Raw genomic sequence first — 20565 nt, 5'->3', positions numbered from 1 at the left:
TTATTACAAATTCATCACCCACAAGCCTATCAAAGTGGTGTGATGTTATCAATCAGCAACCCCGATCATTCTGCTTACATTCCCAAGCCCTATATTCCGAAGCTTGCAAATCATTTCTTTTTCTTTGCAGTGGCAGCCTGTTACGCCTTCGGTGGGGTGTAATTTACAGATTCCCCAAAAGCTATATAATGGCTCCAACAAGCAAGCAGGCTGTAGTTGTATTGAGGGCAGTGGCATACCTCCTAAATCAGTATGGTTGTCAAGTATGTGGATCTCTCCTGACAGCATGATTTCCCACCTGCATATCCCTTGACGTCTGTCCCAAGCTATCTTTTTCTGTCTTGATGCCAGCCCACCTCTATGCTTCTCCGTTTCCCCCCTTTCCGTCTATCTTTCATCTCTGTCTCATTGTTTGTATTTTTCCTAGTTGCCTTTTTTCTTCTTCTACTGTTGACTGCCTGTGTCTGCCATCTCCACTGATAGAAGTGCCTGCCTATCTCTTTCCCTCTGTCTGCTTACTTTCCACCTGTCTGACTCCCTATCTGTCTTTGTTTCTGCCCCTTTGTTTCTGACTTCCTTTCTGCCTGTCTCCCCCTCTCTAGTTCTGTCTGTCACTGTCTCTGATTGTCTTTCTGTCCATCTCTTTTCCTCTAAATGTGTTTATCTCTTTCTGTCTTTCATTCTCATTCGCACTGTCAGTCTTCTTTGTCTGTCTTTCTGCCTGTCCACTCCACCATTCTCTGTGTCTGCATGTGTTGCCCCATCTGCACCATCGTGTTTCTCTCCCTCCATCTATCTCTCCCCATAGCTGACTGCCTCTATCCCTCACTGTCTTTTCTCTACCTTTCTTTGTCTGTGTCTCCTCTACAGCCTGTCTTACTTTCTTTAACACTTTTTATCTTTCTCTCCCTGTTTATGCCTGAGTTCTTATTTTGTCTTTCTATCTGCCTTTTTTTTCTACCTCCCTACTTGAACTTAAACCTGACTTCGTAATCTCTATCTGCTTCTTCCCCTCTGACTGTTGTTCGCTTCACTCTCTTTGCCTCATTTCTGCCCACTCTTTCTTTCTTCCACCTGTCTTTCTTTATCTACTCTGCCTGCCTCTCCCTCTCAGTTTATCTGTACATGTCCCCGGTATATATCTTCCACCTCTATCCGACTTTATCTGATTCCACTGTTTGCCTCTCCCTGCCAGTCTGCACCCTCTTTGCTTGTCTTTTCAAATGTCTGTCTTTCAACCTCCATCTGTCTCTCCCCATCTCTGTCCCTCCCCATATCTGTATGCCTCCTTCTCCCTGTTTCCCTGCCTGTCTGCTCCTCCTCCTCCATCCCCACCTCACCATCCCTGTTTCTCCCCTCTGCCCGTCATTCATTCTTGTCTAACACAGTGCTTAATTTGAGCCAGAGATTTCCGGTGCACTGCACCACACTTTATTCTCAATACCAGCTCTGAGAGTGGTGCTGTTTATCAAATTTTGAGATAAGCAAACAGTGTTTAGTAGTTGAACATATTTTAAAAATGGATAATGTCTGCCACTAGTGTCATTCGTATATCTATGGGTGGCCTGGCGTATTCAGAATTTTCACGCTTGTAGAAGTGAGAGGGTTATTAGTTGTGCTGGTACTGTCACTGGCAGCACTGGTGGGGCAATGGGTGGTGCAAGCTGCAGGGGCCACCGTGAAGGGCTATGCTACTGACTTTTTTTTACAAATTAGGCACTGCTCTAGCGATACCTGTCCCTACCCCCACCCCCCAAATCTCTACCTGTCCAAATCACTTAGACAGGTGCTGGTGTCTGGGCAAAGTAGCGGGCAGGAGGAGAACAATACCTTTTTTTAAAGTACCTGAATCCTTCCCGATTACCGCTCTACTGTCCCTACTACAGGCACAGGCTCCCAGACTGCACTGCCGCCAATCCAGATGCTGCTCTCACAGCGTCAGGATGGGCCTCAGCACCCTCAATTAGCACTCCCAAGGAGACTGAGAGAATGTGCCTGCTGTCTACAACCCGACAAAGTAGGTCTGGTTTCGAGTAAGCTTTTGTGGTGTGACGAGTATGTAGAACTGATGTAAGTTTTGGGTTTCCGTTAGCTTTTCCATCAGCAGCGTAGTTAGGTGGGGGCAGTCTGCCCCAGGCGGCACTATTTTGGGGACGGGCGCTGTCTAGCCTTGGACCGTGTCATGTATGTGCATGTAACTTGCATGATCAAGGTAACTGTTAGCGATGATACTACGTGTCGGACCTCTTTCAGGTGCTCGCCGTCCTTTTTCCCAGCACCACCCCCAGGGGGGCGGCAATCTGAAGAATAGCCCCGGGCGCCACAAGCTCTAGCTACGCCTCTGCATCTGGTTAACTCTTAAACGCTCAATTTAGGGGTGTTAAGGGGAGTGACAGGTAGAAGCTAATTGGCTACTTACTTTTAGGGTGTCTATGCCCTCTATATGAGCACTTACTGAGTGAAGTGGGCATAAACCTGACCCAGTGAGCCTAATTATGACAAAACCAAGATGGTGGAATTCTACGTTTTGTGTTCACACCAGGTAGCCCACCATAGGGATGGAACTAGCCTAAGAGTGGAACAAGCCTCCTGACTAGCTAATCTTCCCACCTGTCCTAGTTCCAAATGGTCCCGGGCAAGGGGGTGGTATTTCCCCTGTCCGGGGAAGTGGAAGGGTCACATATAAAAGGTATCAGAGGTATTTTAAGCCTCCTGCCTTGATATGCTGATCACGTAGCCATCCTGCTTGGAGGACGTGACAACACCTCCAGCCGGAGAAGGCATTGTTTCTGCCCTCAGAGAGCACGGGGTCTGACCTGAAGGGGGTCAGAAACCTGTCCTCTAAGGTACCCTCTGGATGCATGTATTGATACATCCATCACTGGAATCAGTGTGGCTTTATTAATATGAGATGTTTGATAAAAAACATCTTTAGTTTGAGTGAAGCATCATCTAGCTAGGGAACTCGTAAATACCAGTGTCCAGCACATGTATAAAAATGGATTCCCAATCCACTTGCAATATCTAAGACTCAACTTAGACATGACAAGGGCATATCTGCTCATTTGGAATTATCCACACATGTAATATAGTTCCCCCTGCCTTGGGGCCTGAAAGGCCTGCTTTAGGAAAGTGGGTTTCTGTTGCAGTAACCCCTCCACACTTTTTGCCAGATTTCTGATGCACTTGGGCTGAGTGTGCACGGGGTCCCTGTCAATCAGGTAACTAGGTCCCGTGTTGTTTACTTAAAACTGTACCATTGTTTCCACAATTGGCACAACTCTGGCCAACCTGGAATTCCCTTGTAAGGGGTACCTATGGTACCAAGGGCATGGATGCCAGGTAAAGGCATTTGAGGGCTACAGCATGTAGTGTGCCACCCTCAGAGTCCTCTCACCATAAACATGCACCACTGCCATTGCAGCCTGCGTGTTGTGGTGCATCTAAAAGTGAACAGTCAACATGGCACATGTCACTGTGCGCCATGCCATACCTGCCCAGCACTGCATGAGGCCTAGGTAAGTCACCCTTAAGGCAGGGTGCCGTATGCCTCATGTGAGGGCCAATCTACATGAGCAAACAGTACCCAGAAAAGCCATCCTGAGTATATGGTCTGGACACTTGTCATTAAGAGTTTCCTAGCACCATAATGGCTTTACTGAATCCTCAGCTGTTTGGTATCAAACATCTCAGAATATTAAACCTGCACTGATTCCAGTGTCGGATTTATTATTCCATGCTCTCAGGGGTCTATGCACTCAGAGAACCCCTGAACAAAACAACCATTGGTGGGTTCCTGACTAGTGAACACCAGCCTGCCGCCATGAGACAGGTTTCTGGACCGTTGGGGTGGGAGCCTCTGCTCCCTGGGCGCAGAAACAAAGCTTTTCCTGGGCAGAGGTGTTCACACCATCTGTTGCAGGGGAGCTTCAAAGGCCTTGTCGCCTTTGCAACTCGACCCCCAGCCTCTCCTGCTATCAGGAGCCGGCCCCCTTCCTGCCTCACCCCTTTTTCGGTAGGAGGGCAGGTGGGAAAAATTAGAACAGTCCAGATGGTGTGTCCACCTCTGCCTACCCCACCCCTCAGGTGGGTGAGGTGAAGTGACACCCACTCTTCAGTGCCCGCCACCTTGCAGATGACAGACACCCTCCAATCAGGATCATGGATTGTACCCACTCCCCCGTGTGGTGTGAGCACACCAAGGGTGTAAGCACCCTAAGGTCAGAAGTCCACTGGCTTCTGATCTCGAGACCCCTAAAATGCCACCTAAATACAGTATTTAAGGGGTAGCCTGAACCCAGAAGTCAGTTCGTGACAACCTATGAAGACTGGAATCCCGAAGATGTTGCAGCAGTGAAGCCTCCAGGCACAACTGACTTGGCCACAGCCCTACTGGCCTGCCTGCAGCTCCGAAGAAAATGACAATGACTCCAAGAAAGATCAGCGAACTCCAGATTTGGCGAGGACAGATCCTCCACTTCAATAAAGACTCAAAAATCCTGAGGACAGCGGTCCTGTTCACAAAAGAAGATCTAGCCCCTGCGGGACCACGAAACCCTGCTCCAGGACTTAACTCTGCACCCGTCGTCCACCTCGAGAGACAGCTCTACTTACCTGCCCAGCTGTTGGTTCCTCCCGGAAGACTACCTGGACTGAGCCTGCAGCCGAAATACAAAGATGACAACCTCCGAAGGAAAGCATTGGGCTCCCGACACTGCCTAAGCACCCTGTACCCGGCCAATCTTGCACCGCGAGTGGTGTGGACTTTTCTAGGCTGCAACATATTTTGTATGCTTCTACAAAACCAGTATACACTGTATCTTGAAAAGCATCACTGTATTTAAAGTATCACCTAACTGCTACTGAGGAAATCTTGGTTCTAGTAATAAAAGTTACAAAGTAACAACATTTTACACAAACAAATGGTCAATATTCAGTCTTTGAGTGTGTGACATATTTTCTTGCCTGAGTGTGTACACCAAATGCTTAACTCTACCCTCTGATAAGTCTGACTGCTCAACCACACTACCACAAAAGAGACGGAGGTATTATCTACTTTAACCTCTGCTGTACCTCTGGGGATCCACTGTACCCTGTGCTCACTATACCTTACTTTGGTATAGTATATACAGAGCCAGCTTCCTACACCTGCAGTAGGGTTTGCTTAACTATACTGCTTGCAGTGTCTGCAGGCACGGCACACAGAAGGTGTTCCATGTTGTGTCTTCACCATAGCACGTAGCCTGTAATGGCAGCTAGCATGATGGTTCTGAGGGGTCCCTTTGGCTAGTACAATAAATGCTGCAGCCCTTAGGGATCGTCTTTAGCCTCTTTGCCCTAGGTACCATGGATACCATTTACTAGGGACTTACAAGGGGTGCTAAAGGTATTGCCATTTGGGGGTACAACTGTACAGCTTTAAGGAAAGAGATCGGGCACTGTAGACCTGGGTAGCAAGAACCCAGTGCACTTCTGTCAAAATTACATCAGACACTAGGCAAAAAGTGGGGGTGACCATTTAAAAAAGGGGCACTTTCGTACAGACATTTTTTATAATTCATGTGATAAAGCAATTGTGTACCATCCCAGGGCCAAGGTACTATGTCATAATATAGGATAGCGGATGTCTTCCTAAATTAAGTGCAAATTGTCCAACTGTGAACAGTTGTGATTTCTTAGTTTTTCTTTGAATGCTGTTATCTTTTCAGCCAAAACTGTGTTAAACAAAGGCACATCAATGACTCCTGATGTTTCTGGTTTAACTCTCCACTTGTGCTTCTTCATTTCTACTGACCTGTTGCAAACTCCACTTGGGATTCTCGCTTGAAGACACCATTGGTGAGGCTGAATCCATTCACAGCTTCTCCAATCTCCTTTGCTGTTGCCCAGTAAATAGGATTCAGGATGGAAACCAGCTTCCTCATAGCAGGGCCTTAAATAACGAACAGGTCAATATTGGTCACATAAGAGGCTGGACATAAAGGTAAATACACTAGATGGGACAGTAAATATTCATAACAAAGAGAACTAGGGCTCGCTAACAGCAAAAACATATTTAAATGTATACCTAATTTATGCAAAAGCAGATTGTTTATTACTAAGAAATCCATGGTTACAGCATCTAATTAAAGTAATAAATTAATACCTTCTTCGGGGTAGTCTGTACTAAAGACAGATTGAGCAAAGGGTCTATTCCATATAATTTTACATTTTATTAAATATTTTTCATAATCTTTTAACAACCATATTGCATTGTGCTATTAACTTACTAATCTATTATGCCACATTTTCAAAAATATCAGTGTCCAATTCTCGCACATGCAGAAAACATATATGGAAAAAAAGAACTAAAGGTAGAAGAAAAAAATTTACATTAGTAAGTCACAGCTACACACAGAAGAATTATTGTGAATTAAGCCTTCAGTAAAGATATCCAGGAGGACAACTTGACAACATTATTAGTGATGTGACAGTTACACACATTGCGGGTGAGTATTGCCTTGTTGCCCATTCATACAGACTCAATTAAACAAGCAAGTCTCCACTGTGTGCTGACAGTCATTGCCTACATTTTAAAGTCAAACAGAAGACATGTGTAGAGAATTACAGAGATCCTCTGACCCCATTTAGTGGAGTGATAGATATAACTTGCATTAATAGTTGTTCACATACACGTGGCTGATTAATTAAGTGAGTGGTTGTTGGTTTTGGTAAGAAAATTATGTTGTTTTTTTTCTTCTCCCTTTTGATACGCTTATTCCTCATTGCCAAGAAAAAGTACTCCAAAAGTAAGGCACAGAAAATTCTTTATGCATCTGGCCCATTATCTGAAGGTGAATCCAATGATAAGCAGTCAAAATTGGAGAGCGCTTAGTTTCCTGGACATATTGGAGGCTAAGAAAATAAACTGGGAAGAGTAGATGTGTAAGGAATTCAGATGAAGAGCAGCCCTGATTTCTTGCTCCAGTTCTCCCATCCTCAAGATGAGGAAACATTTTTCAAAACATCCCAAGACAAGAGCAGACAAAGCTGGGGTCTATGCTGTGCCTTGAGGTGAGGCACAATAGGAGAGACTGAATTGACTCAGCCCTGGGGCTGAACAAATGCTGTTGTTTTCTCCTGCCTTCAATTCTATTCTGTGCACAAGCATGTGCCTCTCGTGAGTGAAGGTGGAGCTGCATGAACACAGGTGAGGGGAGGCCATGCTCTACTTGCTCCGATCCAATGGGCGTACTGCAGAGGACCTACCTTGTTCCAAACCCACTACCAAAACAAAAAAATCAGAGCTCGTACCCAAAGCTGCCGTGATTATCAAAATGGAGATAGGAGTAACCGTCACATGTGGTTGCGATTTTAACATAGAGCTAAACCTTCAGAGGCACTCAATAGTTTCATGGCCAGCCACCAACCACATGGCATTCTTCTTGGTGGCATGTCTACTAGCACTTTTCGTCTGATCTGTCTGCTATAGTTCTTGGGACTTCACCAGCCACGGTCCGCAATCTTCCAATGATCAGTCAGGAGAGTTGTTCCAAGTGTCCCACATAGGCACGTGGGCAGGAAGCAAGTGTACTTACTCTCGGACACAATGAACCAAGGCACCTGGATGTCCAGATCCTCCCTAGAATACAGTGTACTACATCAGATCTTGCTCCAGTTCCCCGCAGTATTCATTGTCTAGCTAGCCTTTAATTTCTGCAAGGATAAATCCAATACATGCTGCAAGCAGTCAGTCAGCTCCTTCCCTCAAAGTTGACCCAAGTTAGCTCTTCCTGGCAGGTTTCTCAGCCTGCACTAGTATGTAACCATATATATTGGTTGATGAGAAACCTTGGCACTCAACTGGTGGTATCTGACCCATACTTACATAGATTTATGGATAGAGATAGTGACAGGTCCAGCTCTGGGACCAGTTTCAGGCAGTTTCTGACATTTGTGTAACCCTCCCAGATTGGTCAAACCCTAGACTCTTTCTTGTAGTGTCTGCGGGAATGTGGGGTGAGGTAGTATTGGCAGCTCCCTGAAAAGGCACAAACGTAGGTGATGCTTCCCACTCAATTGCCACTCAACTCCTTCACCTGTTATGGTCATGTCATTGGATAAGGATGGATCCAGAAGGGGAAAGGGCTCTCCCAGGTCTCGAGACTTGTAATGAAACCAAAATGGACTCCTTGACTGCCACAGTCATAGACATCACAAATACTCTACTCACATCCTATTGCACCTACAAATATTAATCATATGTGTGTATTCCATGCTCCACATGGAGGAAGCGTGGGACCTGGATGTAGGGGGCTGACAGACCAATTCATAAAAGGAAACGCCAGTAGGAAACTCTCTCTGGTAGGCAATAGGAAAAAAGGATTATTCTGCCACTAGAAGCTGTTATTTCCACATCTGTTAATCCTCAATGGCCCAGTCAGCTGACTGTAGTCATGTTCATTAAAGGAAGGTTTGCATAGTGTGCTCCAGCTCTGGATTTAATTCCTTGTGTGCTGAGGTCGAAAATCACCAGAAACCTGCAATGGATAGCTCATGCAGGCAACCATTTCGGTCTCCTCAATTACCTACATGTAACAGCAGTTTACAGCATTGATATCTCCTTCATATTTACAGACTTGCAGTCCTCCTAACATTTAAATAAACATAACTCCCTACCGCCCCCAAAATGGAATGGATGGGTGTGTCATCTAGGGTAGTGGGTATACAAAGAGATCTACGTTTGCACCAAAGTGAGCTGCAATATATGATCACAGGTCTGTACTTATTGCTTTTTCTCCCACTTATAGTGAAAACCTGAATAAATGAGGCATAGTTCAAGCTTTTGGGAAACATTCAACTTGACTCCTGAAACATGCACACATGTAAATCTAGAAAACACCCAGAGTTGGAAATCAATTATAAGCACCATACTTTTACCCTCTGTTTGGTTAGTAAGATCATTTCATCTGTGGCCTAAGGCCTATCTGCCACAGGAGTGGTCTCTGCCACGAGCCACATTGTAAAATATCAATGAAAGATGTTTATTATCAAAAGGTAGATCTTCATTTACACCAAGTGTCTATGCCAGATGGTTATAGGCACAATGTACACAGATAGCAACACCAGAGGTAATTAAAAAACTTACCTAGGCTCCTGGGGACATTTGTGAATTTAGCTTGTATTATTCTACTGTCGGAATCAGGATTGTCTGTAATTGTGGCATTTAAGAAAGCAATTCCAAATTCAATATCATTAATACTCCCAATTATACTTCCTTTGGCAACCTGTGGTCCACCTGTTGAGTGAATGGGACACAGTGAGTCAGATGAATTCCACCTGCTGTCTGTAGTCATGATGATAAACATTAGGATCAATAACCTATGCGGAACAGTGGGTTAACTCATACTGCATCGATTCCAATTCTTCCAGCCTAACTCACATTAAACCTGAGGCCAGTAAACTAATTGAATGTAAGACACTCCTGAATTCTACACCAAAAGAATAGTTCAGGAACATCTCAAGCCTTGGGAGAACATGCTGGCAACTGTAGACAGTTATCGCTCAACAAACATGAAAGCCCCACTACGTCTTAGTGGAATTGCTGGAGTTTTGGTGGTAGGGATAACTATTTTACCTGCTGACAAATCAGAGTGTAATCTAATGTGTGTTAGCTTAATAGTTTTGACCTAGGTATAATGTAACAATGAATTTGTTGTTTATGACATCATTGATATCATCTGAAAGAGTATCTTACATTATTACTTTTTTATTAATCATCTTAATTATTACTTTTTGTCTAATCACCCGTAACATTATTACCTATGAAAACACGATCCTAACTATAACTACCCAGTGGCAACTGGGATATATTATAGCCTTATAGCCCACTGTAGCAGGCTATACCGGCCATTAAAGGCCAACTCCAGCCTTAAAGGCCAAGCTGAAGGTGAGCCCAGCTACGGACGGCTATAAGGGTATTATAACATTCCGCTACTAGAGGGCAAAATGTTCTGACAAATAAAACAAGGCCTCAGTGAGCTAAAGGGGATTTAAATTCACTGAACAAAGACAAAGGTTACAGGGACATTATAGTTAGGAAATAGAATAAAAAAAAACTTAGAATAGGGAGGCTCAGATTTCACTCATACAAAACCACTGAAATTCAGCAGGTATAGTTATGTACGCTAACTATAACTTACACCCCTGCAATGCACTGCTTATGACTTCACATATTACATCACTCATGACATAGTCAGTGACATTTCTTTCTGCTCGTTGCTGACCTTTATTTTGCCTATTTCTGCTCATTCCTGATCTCTATTTTGCCTTTTTCTGCTTGTTGCTGACCTTTATTTTGTCTATTTCTCGTTGTTTCTGATCTTTATTTTGCCTCTTTCTGCTTGTTTCTCACCTCTATTTTGCCTCTTTCTGCTTGTTTCTCACCTTTATTTTTCCTCTCTCGGCTCATTGCAGACTTTGATTCTGCCTCTTTTTGCTCGTTTTCACCTTTATCTTGCCTCCTTCTGCTTGTTGCTGACCTTTTTTCTGCCTCTTTCTGCTCGTTCCTCACCTTTCTCTTGCTCATTACAGACCTTTATTCTGCCTCTTTCTGTTCATTACTGACCTTTATTCTGCCTCTTTCTACTCTTTTCTGACCTTTATTCTGCCTCTTTCTGCTTGTTTCTCTACTTTAGCTTGACTCTTTCTGCTTGTTGTTGACCTTTAATCTGCGTTATAGCTATATCCTAGGTGTGGGCACCCCAGAACATATCATTGGCCAGCCCTGGGAGGGTTGTGGTCCCCAGAGCCAATATTGGCTCCAGGAGGTGGGGCCACTCAGCACCACTCCTTTAGCATTTGTATCCTGCTCCAGGGAGTTGGTGGTACCTGGGGCCGAGAACAGCCCGGGAGGGGAGCAGCATGACCTCCCTCCTTCTTTAAATAAAAAGAAAGGCCCGGGGAGGAGGTGAGCGGAATGGTGCGGGGGTACATGCAGCCTACCCACTCCATATTTAAGTGGGCCCCAGGGAGATGATGTCCGTACAACCCCCAAAGCTTTTCTTTTATGCCCCGGGGAGACGATGGTCCCCGGGCTCAGGTGAAGCCAGAGGCCATCCAAGCATTTAACATGTAGCCCCAGGGAGGTGATTTTCCCCGGGGCCTGGGGGTCTGCATGGCCCCCATCTTTTCATAGAATATGCAATGGGGAGGGGGTAGTCTCCCCGGGACTCATTTAAGCTTATGGAGGGGTGATTTGCGTGGTACCCTCCAAAATGTAAATAAAGCCCAGTAGAGGTGGTGGTCCCTGGGCCTCAAGGAGCCTCAGGAGGGGATCTGGGCGCCCCCTCCTTTGTTTTATAAAATGCACCCAGGACCTGGTCCACCCATGGGCACTTTTCAAAACAACACGCTCATTTTTTTTGCTGTGAATTCGATGACAATTTTTTTTTAATTCTCTTTTTCATGACCACGTTTAGGAGGTTAGCGTATTCCTGCTCTGCCCCCTTTTCACTTTTATTACATTTTGTTTGGGGGCTCCGCTAAGACGAGTTCCAAGATGGCTGCCAACACTTCCTGGTTGAAGTCTTTGCAGCCAATCAGAGCTCTGCAGTTGCCTGCATGTGCTTGTTATTCTTCTGGAATTATCTGTGGAAACAGATATCCTTGTTTTATTTCCCTAAATGTCTCAACAACTACTGAAAGGATTTACACTGGATAACTAAAAGTGTGATCTGCAAACCAAATCTACCTTCCGGTGAAATTCTGTGCAATTCCATCCAGCGGATCCGACTGCAGTAGTGTCTAACGGTGCGATGGGAATTAAAATGGGAGATGCACTTTTTTGTCCCCCACTTTTTCTCGACCCCCACTTCATGGATCACCCCTAAACTTTCAATGCACAACAAGATTCCCCATGGCACTTTTTCTGGGAAAGTGTTGTGAAGATTCGTCAAAGGACGCCAAAGTTATAGGCAAGTCAAAAACACTTTTCCTATGGAAACATGGTCCTAACTATAACTACCTACCGGAGATTGCCAGTAGGTTATATATATATATATATATATATATATATATATATATATATATATATATATATATATATATATATATATATATATATATATATATATATATATATATATATATATATATATATGTATATGTATATATATATATTTATTCACTGAAAAAACCATAGGTTTCAGGCCTTATATAGTGATGTCACTGACCATGTCATGAATGATGTAATATGTGACATCATCAGCAGTGGATTGCGGGTGCGCGAAATATAGTTAGTACAACTAACTATATAGGAGCAATTTCAATGGTTTTGTATGAGTGAAATGTCCAGCTAACTATAACACCCCTAAAACTTATAGTTTTTTGAGTGAATTTCAAACGTTTTTTAAAAGCGAATTCCTAACTATATAAGGCCTGAAACCTATGGTTTTTTCAGTGAATTTGCAAGGTTTTTTAAATGCTAATTCCTAACTATATACGGCCTGAAACCTATGGTTTTTTCAGTGAATTTGCAAGGTTTTTTAAATGCTAATTCCTAACTATATAAGGCCTGAAACCTATGTTTTTTTCAGTGAATTTGCAAGGTTTTTTAAATGCTAATTCCTAACTATATAAGGCCTGAAACCTATGGGGTTTTAATTGAATTTGCAAGGTTTTTTAAATGCTAATTCCTAACTATATAAGGCCTGAAACCTATGTTTTTTTCATTGAATTTCGACGGTTTTTTAAATGATAATTTTTAAATGTATTAATTTTGGTTTTTTTATACTGATTTACTACATTTTTGCAGGCAGGTGTTCAGAGGGCACGCCCCCTTTTTACAACACTCTGCAGCGCAACCCCTGGCGCGTTTGCAGAGGAGGAACTAATTCCCCTTGCCTACTGGTGGTCCCTGGGGGGCAGCTAGCCCACCAGGAGCCTCCAGGATAAGCCCGGGGGCTGCATTGCAAAGAGGTGTAATGAGGCCGCACCCTTTTTTACACATCTCTGCAACGCAGCCCCCGGGCGTGTTTGCAGAGGGGGAACTAATTCCCCTTGCATACTGGGGGTCCCTGGGGGCCAACTAGCCCACCTGGAACCTGCAGTATGCGCCAGGGGGCTGCATTGCAGAGAGGTGTAATGAGGCCACACCTCTTTTTTACACCTCTCTGCAGCGCAACCCCTGGCGTGTTTGCAGAGTAGGAACTAATTCCCCTTGCATACTGGGGGTCCCTGGGGGCCAACTAGCCCACCAGGAGCCTCCAGTATGCACCAAGGGGCTCTGTTGCTTTGCCCCGGGGGCGGCAGTCCCCAGGGAAGTGTGGGGGGATTGTGGACCCCCCATACTTCTTTATCACTATGTCGGGGGTAATTTTTTAGAAAACAGACCAGGTTTAAAAAAAAAATGTGGTCCTTTTTTGTCCTTGTGGGACCACCTGGGCAGGCCTAGGGTGTCAGGGTGTATCTACCCTGCCCCCTTTTTGTGTTCTTCAAGTTTGTTTTTTTGCTTTCTTTTGCCTTTGTCTATCGAGCACAAGATGGATGCCAACACTTCCTGGTTAGAAGTGTTGACAGCCAATGAGCATGCAGCTTTCTCTGGAAGGCATGCTGATTGGCTGACACTGTCTGTCAACACTAGCACAAGATGGATGCCAAGACTTCCTGGTTAGAAGTGTTGACAGCCAAGGAGCATGCAGCTTTCTCGGGAAGGCATGCTGATTGGCTGCCACTGTCTGTCAACACTCCAAACCAGGAAGTGTTGGCAGCCATCTTGTGCCTCGGTAGAACCAAGGCACAAGAAAGCAGTGAAACAAAGGTGCAAAACACGCAAAGGGAGCAGGGTAGAAACACCCTGACCCCCTAGGCCTGCTCAGGGGTCCCACAAGGACCCCCCAGGCACCCAAATTTAAAATCGTGGGTCCGCGAACAGTACCCGTACGTACGTGCACCGTATGCGTACGGTGCACGTACCCCGCGATTTAAAAAAACTATATATATTTTTGGGGCCTGGGGGGTCCTTGTGGGACCCCCTGATCAGGCCTAGGGGGTCAGGGTGCTTCTACCCTGCACCCTTTTTGAGTTCTACACGTTTGTTTTTCTACTTTCCTGTGCCTCAGTCTACCGAGACACAAGATGGCTGCCAACACTTTCTAGTTTGGAGTGTTGACAGACAGTTGACAGCCAATTAGCATTCAGCTCGTGCTCAGAAAGGTACAGAGTACAGTACGCTTACAGTAATCTTACAGTAAGCTGCTATAGATATATATATTTTTTTTCTCTTGGTTTTCTCAGGAACTACTGGAGGGATTTACATCATTTAAACAAAAGGCCCTACTGCGTACCAGTCCCTACCATTTTGCCAAGTTTGGTGTAATTCCGTTCAGCGGTTCGGGCTGTAGCCGTGTCTAATCGTCCTATGGAAGTTAACATGGGGAAAACACGTTTGGGACCCCCCTTTTTTCTCGGCCCCCGCTTGACGAATCCCCCTGACACTTTCAGGGAAGGAGCGGAGCATAACGGGCCATCTTCTTTGAGAAATTCACAAAGATTCATCCACCGGCGCAAAAGTTATTCCCAATAGAATGTTGCGGATTTCCTACGGAAACTTGGTCCTAACTATATATACCTATATAAAAAAATCAACCCCTCCTTGTGAGAGACCAGAGGACACAGCAGGGAGCTTTACAGGAGTTCCTTTATTCACATCTTGTGTGGCATGAGGCATTTCGGCTCGAATAATCCTTCCTAGAATGCTGTAGCTTAACGAGGTTGTTCCAATCCACTCCCTTGGAGCCCTCCCAGTGGTGGAAGGTTGGCTGACTCCACTTGATGAATTGCAGCTGCAGTCTAGTGTTGTGGACTGCAGCTCCCAGAATTCAATGTTCTGGTGAATATATTTGGTAGAGTCAAATTAAGTCCTTCAAAGAACGCTGCAATACCAGGTAAGGGTGGGGGTTTAATGTTGTGGTGAAACCCCATGAATGAAGTCCAGGACTCCCTCAAGTCCCCAAAGTTCTGCCCCAACATGCAGAGTCAAACCGGGCCGTGAAGCGGTGATGCAGTGATCCCTCCTCCCCGTGAAGTCACAGGCTGTCGCTGACGGCGGCCACTTGCCTGACCTGATCCTGAGGCGGTCGTGCGGTGTCCGATACCTCGGAGAAAACTTGCCACGATGCCAGTAAACCACAGGACACTTGAAGAACGTGTTCTCTCAACGTGCACTGGCAAGCGCGTAAAATATCTAAAATTGACCCCTCCTTGTAAGAGACTAGAGGATACAGCGGGGAGCTTTACAGGAGTTCCTTTATTCAATGTTTGTGTGGCATGATGCATTTCAGCTCGAATAAGCCTTCCTCAGATGCCGCAGCTTAACGAGGTTGTTCCAACCCCCTCCCTTATATTTCTGAGGCCCTCCCAGTGGCGTAAGGTCAGCTGACTCCACTTGATGAATTACAGCTGCAGTCTTGGGTTGTGGACTGCAGCTCCCAGAATGCAATGTTCCGGTGAAAGTATTTGGTGGAGTCAAATTATGTCCTTCAACGGACGCTGCAATACCAGGTAAGGGTGGAGGTTTAACATTTTGGTGAAACCCGGTGAATGTCTTCCAGGACTCCCTCAAGTCCCCAACGTTCTGCCCCAACATGCAGAGTCAAACCGGGCCGTGAAGCGGTGATGCAGTGATCCCTCTTCCCCGTGAAGTCACAGGCTGTAGCTGACAGCGGCCACTTGCCTGGCCTGATCCTGAGGCAGTCCTGCGGTGTCTGATACCTCTGAGAAATCTTTGCACGAAGCCAGTAAACTACAGGACACTTGATGAACGGGTCCTATCAACGCGCACTGGCAAGCGCGTAAAATATCTAAAATCTACCCCTCGTTGTAAGAGATCAGAGGACACAGCGGGGAGCTTTACTGGAGTTCCTTTATTCACAGCATGTGTGGCATGATGCATTTCGGCTCGAAAACGCCTTCCTCAGATGCTGCAGCTTAACGAAGTTACTCTAACCCCCTCTCTTATATTTCTGAGGCCCTCCCAGTGACGGTAGGTCAGTTGACTGCACTTGATGAATTGCAGCTGCAGTCTGGTGTTGTGGACTGCAGCTCCCAGGATGCAATGTTCCGGTGAATGTACTTGGTGGAGTCAAATTAAGTCCTTCAATCGACGCTCCAATACCAGGTATGGGTGGGGGTTTAATGTTGTGGCGTAACCCTGTGAATGAAGTCCAGGATTCCCTCAAGTCCCCAACGTTCTGCCCCAACATGCAGAGTCGAACCGGGCCATGAAGCGGTGATGCAGTGATCCCTCCTCCCCATGGAGTCCCGGGCTGTCGCTGACAGTGGCCACTTACCTGGCCTGATCCTGAGAGGGTCCTGCGGTGTCCGATACCTCTGAGAAAACTTGGCAAGATGCCAGTATACCACAGGACACTTGATGAACGGGTCCCCTCAACGTGCACTGACAAGTGTGTAAAATATCTCAACTCGACCCCTCCTTGTAAGAGACCAGAGGACACAGTGGGGAGCTTTATGGGAGTTCCATTATTCACAGCTTGTGTGGCATGATGCATTTCGGCTCGAATAAGCCAACTCAGATGCCACAGCCTAACTAGGTTGCTCCAACACCCTCCCTTATATTTCTTAGGCCCTCCCAGTGGCGGAAGGTCAGCTGACTCCACTTGATGAATTGCAGCTGCAGTCTGGTGTTGTGGACTGCAGCTCCCAGAATGCAATGTTCCGGTGAATGTATTTGGTGGAGTCAAATTAAGTCTTTCAATGGACGCTGCAATACCAGGTAAGGGTGGAGGTTTAATATCTTGGTGAAACCCAGTGAATGCAGTCCAGGACTCCCTCAAGTCCCCAACGTTCTGCCCCAACATGCAGAGTCAAACTGGGCCGTGAATCAGTGATGCAGTGATCCCTCTTCCCCGTGAAGTCACGGGCTGTCGCTGACAGCGGCCACTTGCCTGGGCTGATCTTGAGGCAGTCCTGCGGTGTCTGACACCTCTGAGAAATCTTGGCATGATGCCAGTAAACCACAGGACACTTGATGAACAAGCGCATAAAATATCCAAAATTGACCCCTTCTTGTAAGAGACCAGAGGACTCAGCGGGGAGCTTTACGGGAGTTCCTTTATTCACCTCTTGTGTGGCATGATGCATTTTGGCTTGAATAAGCCTTCCTCAGATGCCGCAGCTTAACGAGGTTACTCTAACCCCCTCTCATATATTTCTGAGGCCCTCCCAGTGGCGGAAGGTCAGCTGACTGCACTTGATGAATTGCAGCTGCAGTCTGGTGTTGTGGACTGGAGCTCCCAGGATGCAATGTTCCGGTGAATGTATTTGGTGGATTCAAATTAAGTCCTTCAATGGATGCTGCAATACCAGGTAAGGGTGGGGGGTTAAAGTTGTGGCGAAACCCCGTGAATCAAGTCCAGGACTCCCTCAAGTCCCCAACATTTTGCCCCAAGATGCTGAGTCAAACTGGGCCGTGAAGCAGTGATGCAGTGATCTCTCTTCCCAGTGAAGTCACGGGCTGTCGCTGACAGTGGCCACTTGCCTGATCCTGAGGTGGTCCTGCAGTGTCCCATACCTCGGAGAAAACGTGCCATGATGCCAGTAAACCACAGGACACTTGATGAACGAGTTCTCTCAACGCACACTGGCAAGCGCGTCAAATATCCAAAATCGGCCCCTCCTTGTAAGAGACCAGAGGACACAGCGGGGAGCTTTACGGGAGTTCCTTTATTCACAGCTTGTGTGGCATGATGCATTCCGGCTCGAATAAGCCTTCATCAGATGCCGCAGCTTAACGAGGATATATATATAATATATATATATGTAATGTATATATATTATAATAATGTAATGCATGACAGCAGCTCCCCGTGTGGAAAAGCAATGCCAGCAACCGCAGGAGGCGGGGACCTGGCGGGACCGTGGGGGGATTGGGGCTCCCCCCACGGTCCCCAATGGAAAGGGCCAGCCCTGGGGCCAGAAGTGGCCCCTCTTCAATAATGAAATTTAAAAAAATAAATAAATAAAGAGGCACAGCCCCAGGGATGGGGTCCCCAGGGCCACTAAAGGCCTAAGTAGGAGGGCCATGCAGCCCCCTCCTTTAAAAATAAAAAATAATTTTAAAAAAATGTGGCCTCGGGAGGGGGGCCGCGTGGCCCCCTTCCTGTTTAAAAAATAAAAATTAGCAGGCCCTGGGGGATGGGGTCCCCAGAGCCCCAATTAATGTAAAAGAAGGGGGGTCACACAGCCCCTCTAGTAAAATATATATTTTTTAAACTGCATTTCGGAGGAGGCCCCTCCCTCTCACTGCAGCACTCAGCAAACGCGCCACCTGGTGCGTTGTAAGTTGGGGAATTTATTCCCCTTGAATACAGAGCTGCGTTGCGGAGAGGTGTTCCGAGGCCATGCCCCTTTTTACACCTCTATGCAACGCAGCTCTGTGGCGCTTACTGGAGGTACTTGGTGGGCTAGTTGGCCCCCAGGGACCTTCAGGACTCAAGGGGAATTAATACCCCAATTTATAACGCACCAGGGGGTGCGTTTGCACAGTGGTGCAGGGAGGGGGCGGGGCCTCACATAGCAAGTGTGCAAACGCACCCCCTGGCACATTGGAAATTGGGGGATTAAGTCCCCTTGAACCCTGAGGGTCCCTGGGGGCGAACTAGTCCACCAGGTACCCCCAGTAAGCGCCACAGAGCTGCATTGCAGAGAGGTGGTCTGAGGCCACGCCCCTTTTAACACTTCTCTGCAACTCAGCTCTGTGGCGCTTACTGGAGATACCTGGTGGGCTAATCGGATCCCAGGGACCCTCAGGATTCAAGGGGACTTAATCCCCCAACTTAAAACGAGCCACAGGGCTTGTTTGCACACTTGTCACACCAGGCCCCGTCCCCTCCTTGCACCACTGTGCAAACGCGCCCGTGGCGCATTTTAAGTTGGGGGATTAATTCCTCTTCAGTTCTGAGGGTCCCCCAACTTAAAATGCGCCACGGGGCGCGTTTGCATAGTGGTGAAGGCAGGGGGGCAGGGCCTGATGTGAAAAGTGTGCAAAAGTGCTCCATGGGGCGTTTTAAGTTGGGGGATTAAGTCCCCTTGAATCCTGATAGTCCCTGGGGGCCAACTAGAAACCTCCAGTAAGTGCAGCAGAGGTGCGTTGCAGAGAGGTGTAAAAAGAGGCATGGCGTTGCACCACCTCTCTGTAACCCAGCCCTGTGGCACTTATTGGAGTTACCTTGTGGGCTAGTTGGCCCCCAGGGATCTTCAGGATTCAAGGGGACTTAATCCCCCAATTTACTACGTGCTAGGGGGGACGTTTGCACAGTGGTGCAGGGAGGGGGCGGGCATGATATAAGAAGTTAGCAATTCTGCTGTGTGGGACTTACTAGTGGTAATAAAAGGGGTAGTTGGACCCCAAGGTTGACGTTAGGGGCGAACTAAGCCTCCTGTTACCTCCAGTAAATCCAGTAAAAGAGTAAGTATGCGTTAGTATTTGTATGAATAAGTGAGGTTGTGTGTGTATAACTGTATACAGTAAGTGAGTAAATGGGAGAAAGATTGATTCTCTGCATGACTGACTAGGTGTGTGAGTAACCCCATGGATGAGTGGCGGTGTGTGAGTGTCTGTATAGGTGTATGAGTGCATATGATAGTGTTGTATTGAAGAGTGATTGCATGTATGAGTGATTGTATGGGTGAATGGGTGGATGTGTGTTTAGACCGAGGAATCAGTGAGTGCGTATACAGTAACTGGTATTGGTATGTTGATGGTTTAAAAAATGGTAGTCTGTATTTTACAGTGGGTGTATCAAAGGTTATATTAAAGTGTGAGAAGGGGCATCAGCTTTTCATGTGGATGATGTCATCAGTGATGTCATTTGAGATGTCATCAGTGATGTCATCAGTGATGTCACTGACCATGTCATGAATGATGTAATATGTGACGTCATCAGCAGTGTATTGTGGGGGCGCGAGTTATAGTTAGCTGAACTAACTATAACGGCAGAATTTCTCTGGTTTTGTACGAGTTAAATGTCCAACTAACTATACCGTCCCTGAAATGTATGTTTGTTTCAGTGAATGTGTATATGTGTCTGTGTGGTTAAACTTATATATATATATACATGCACACACACGCACATATATATGTACCCATGCCATAAAATGGCCAATAAAGTTTAATGGCAGAATATTTAAATGAAATCTATGAATTCCGGACTTTATGTGCGGTACTTCACACAGTAGATGGTTGAGTTAAAGAAGTTAGAATTCCATCTCTTTTAACAAGGGCACTAACATTTGTTGTTTCTTTCACTACTGTGTGTTTATTGCTTTCACACCAATAAAAGTTGATATTGAAAAAAGTTTGATATTCCTTGGTGATAGATGGTGGCAAGTTAAGAACAGTTTAGAAGAATGCCACAATTAAATTTGCTGTTTTGCTTAATGTATACATACCTTATTCACTAGAGCACTTCAATTTCACTCGTTCCTTGCTGAGCTGACAATACATCTCGAATGAGTGAAATATGCATCAGGAATGGGTTTTAATGTACTGCTGATAGGCATGGGTAC

The 20565-nt window shown here is 46.0% G+C and overlaps 1 protein-coding gene across 1 annotated transcript in view; it reads right to left on the bottom strand.

Moving 5' to 3' along the window:
• HMCN1 (hemicentin 1) overlaps positions 1-20565 on the bottom strand; it is a 1183532-nt gene that overhangs the window by 99052 nt on the left and 1063915 nt on the right. The window contains exons 94-95 of the mRNA XM_086956029.1: positions 9128-9277; positions 5795-5932 (exon numbers count right to left, since the gene is read on the bottom strand). Coding sequence (XP_086812155.1) covers positions 5795-5932; positions 9128-9277 — 288 coding nt within the window. The remainder of the gene's footprint in view (positions 1-5794; positions 5933-9127; positions 9278-20565) is intronic.

This window comes from Lissotriton vulgaris, chromosome 1_1, assembly GCF_964263255.1.
Source record: "Lissotriton vulgaris chromosome 1_1, aLisVul1.2, whole genome shotgun sequence".
Classification (NCBI taxonomy): Eukaryota; Metazoa; Chordata; class Amphibia; order Caudata; family Salamandridae; genus Lissotriton; species Lissotriton vulgaris.
The sequence above is the reverse complement of the archived record's forward strand: the minus strand, read 5'-3'. Positions and strand labels throughout refer to the sequence as shown.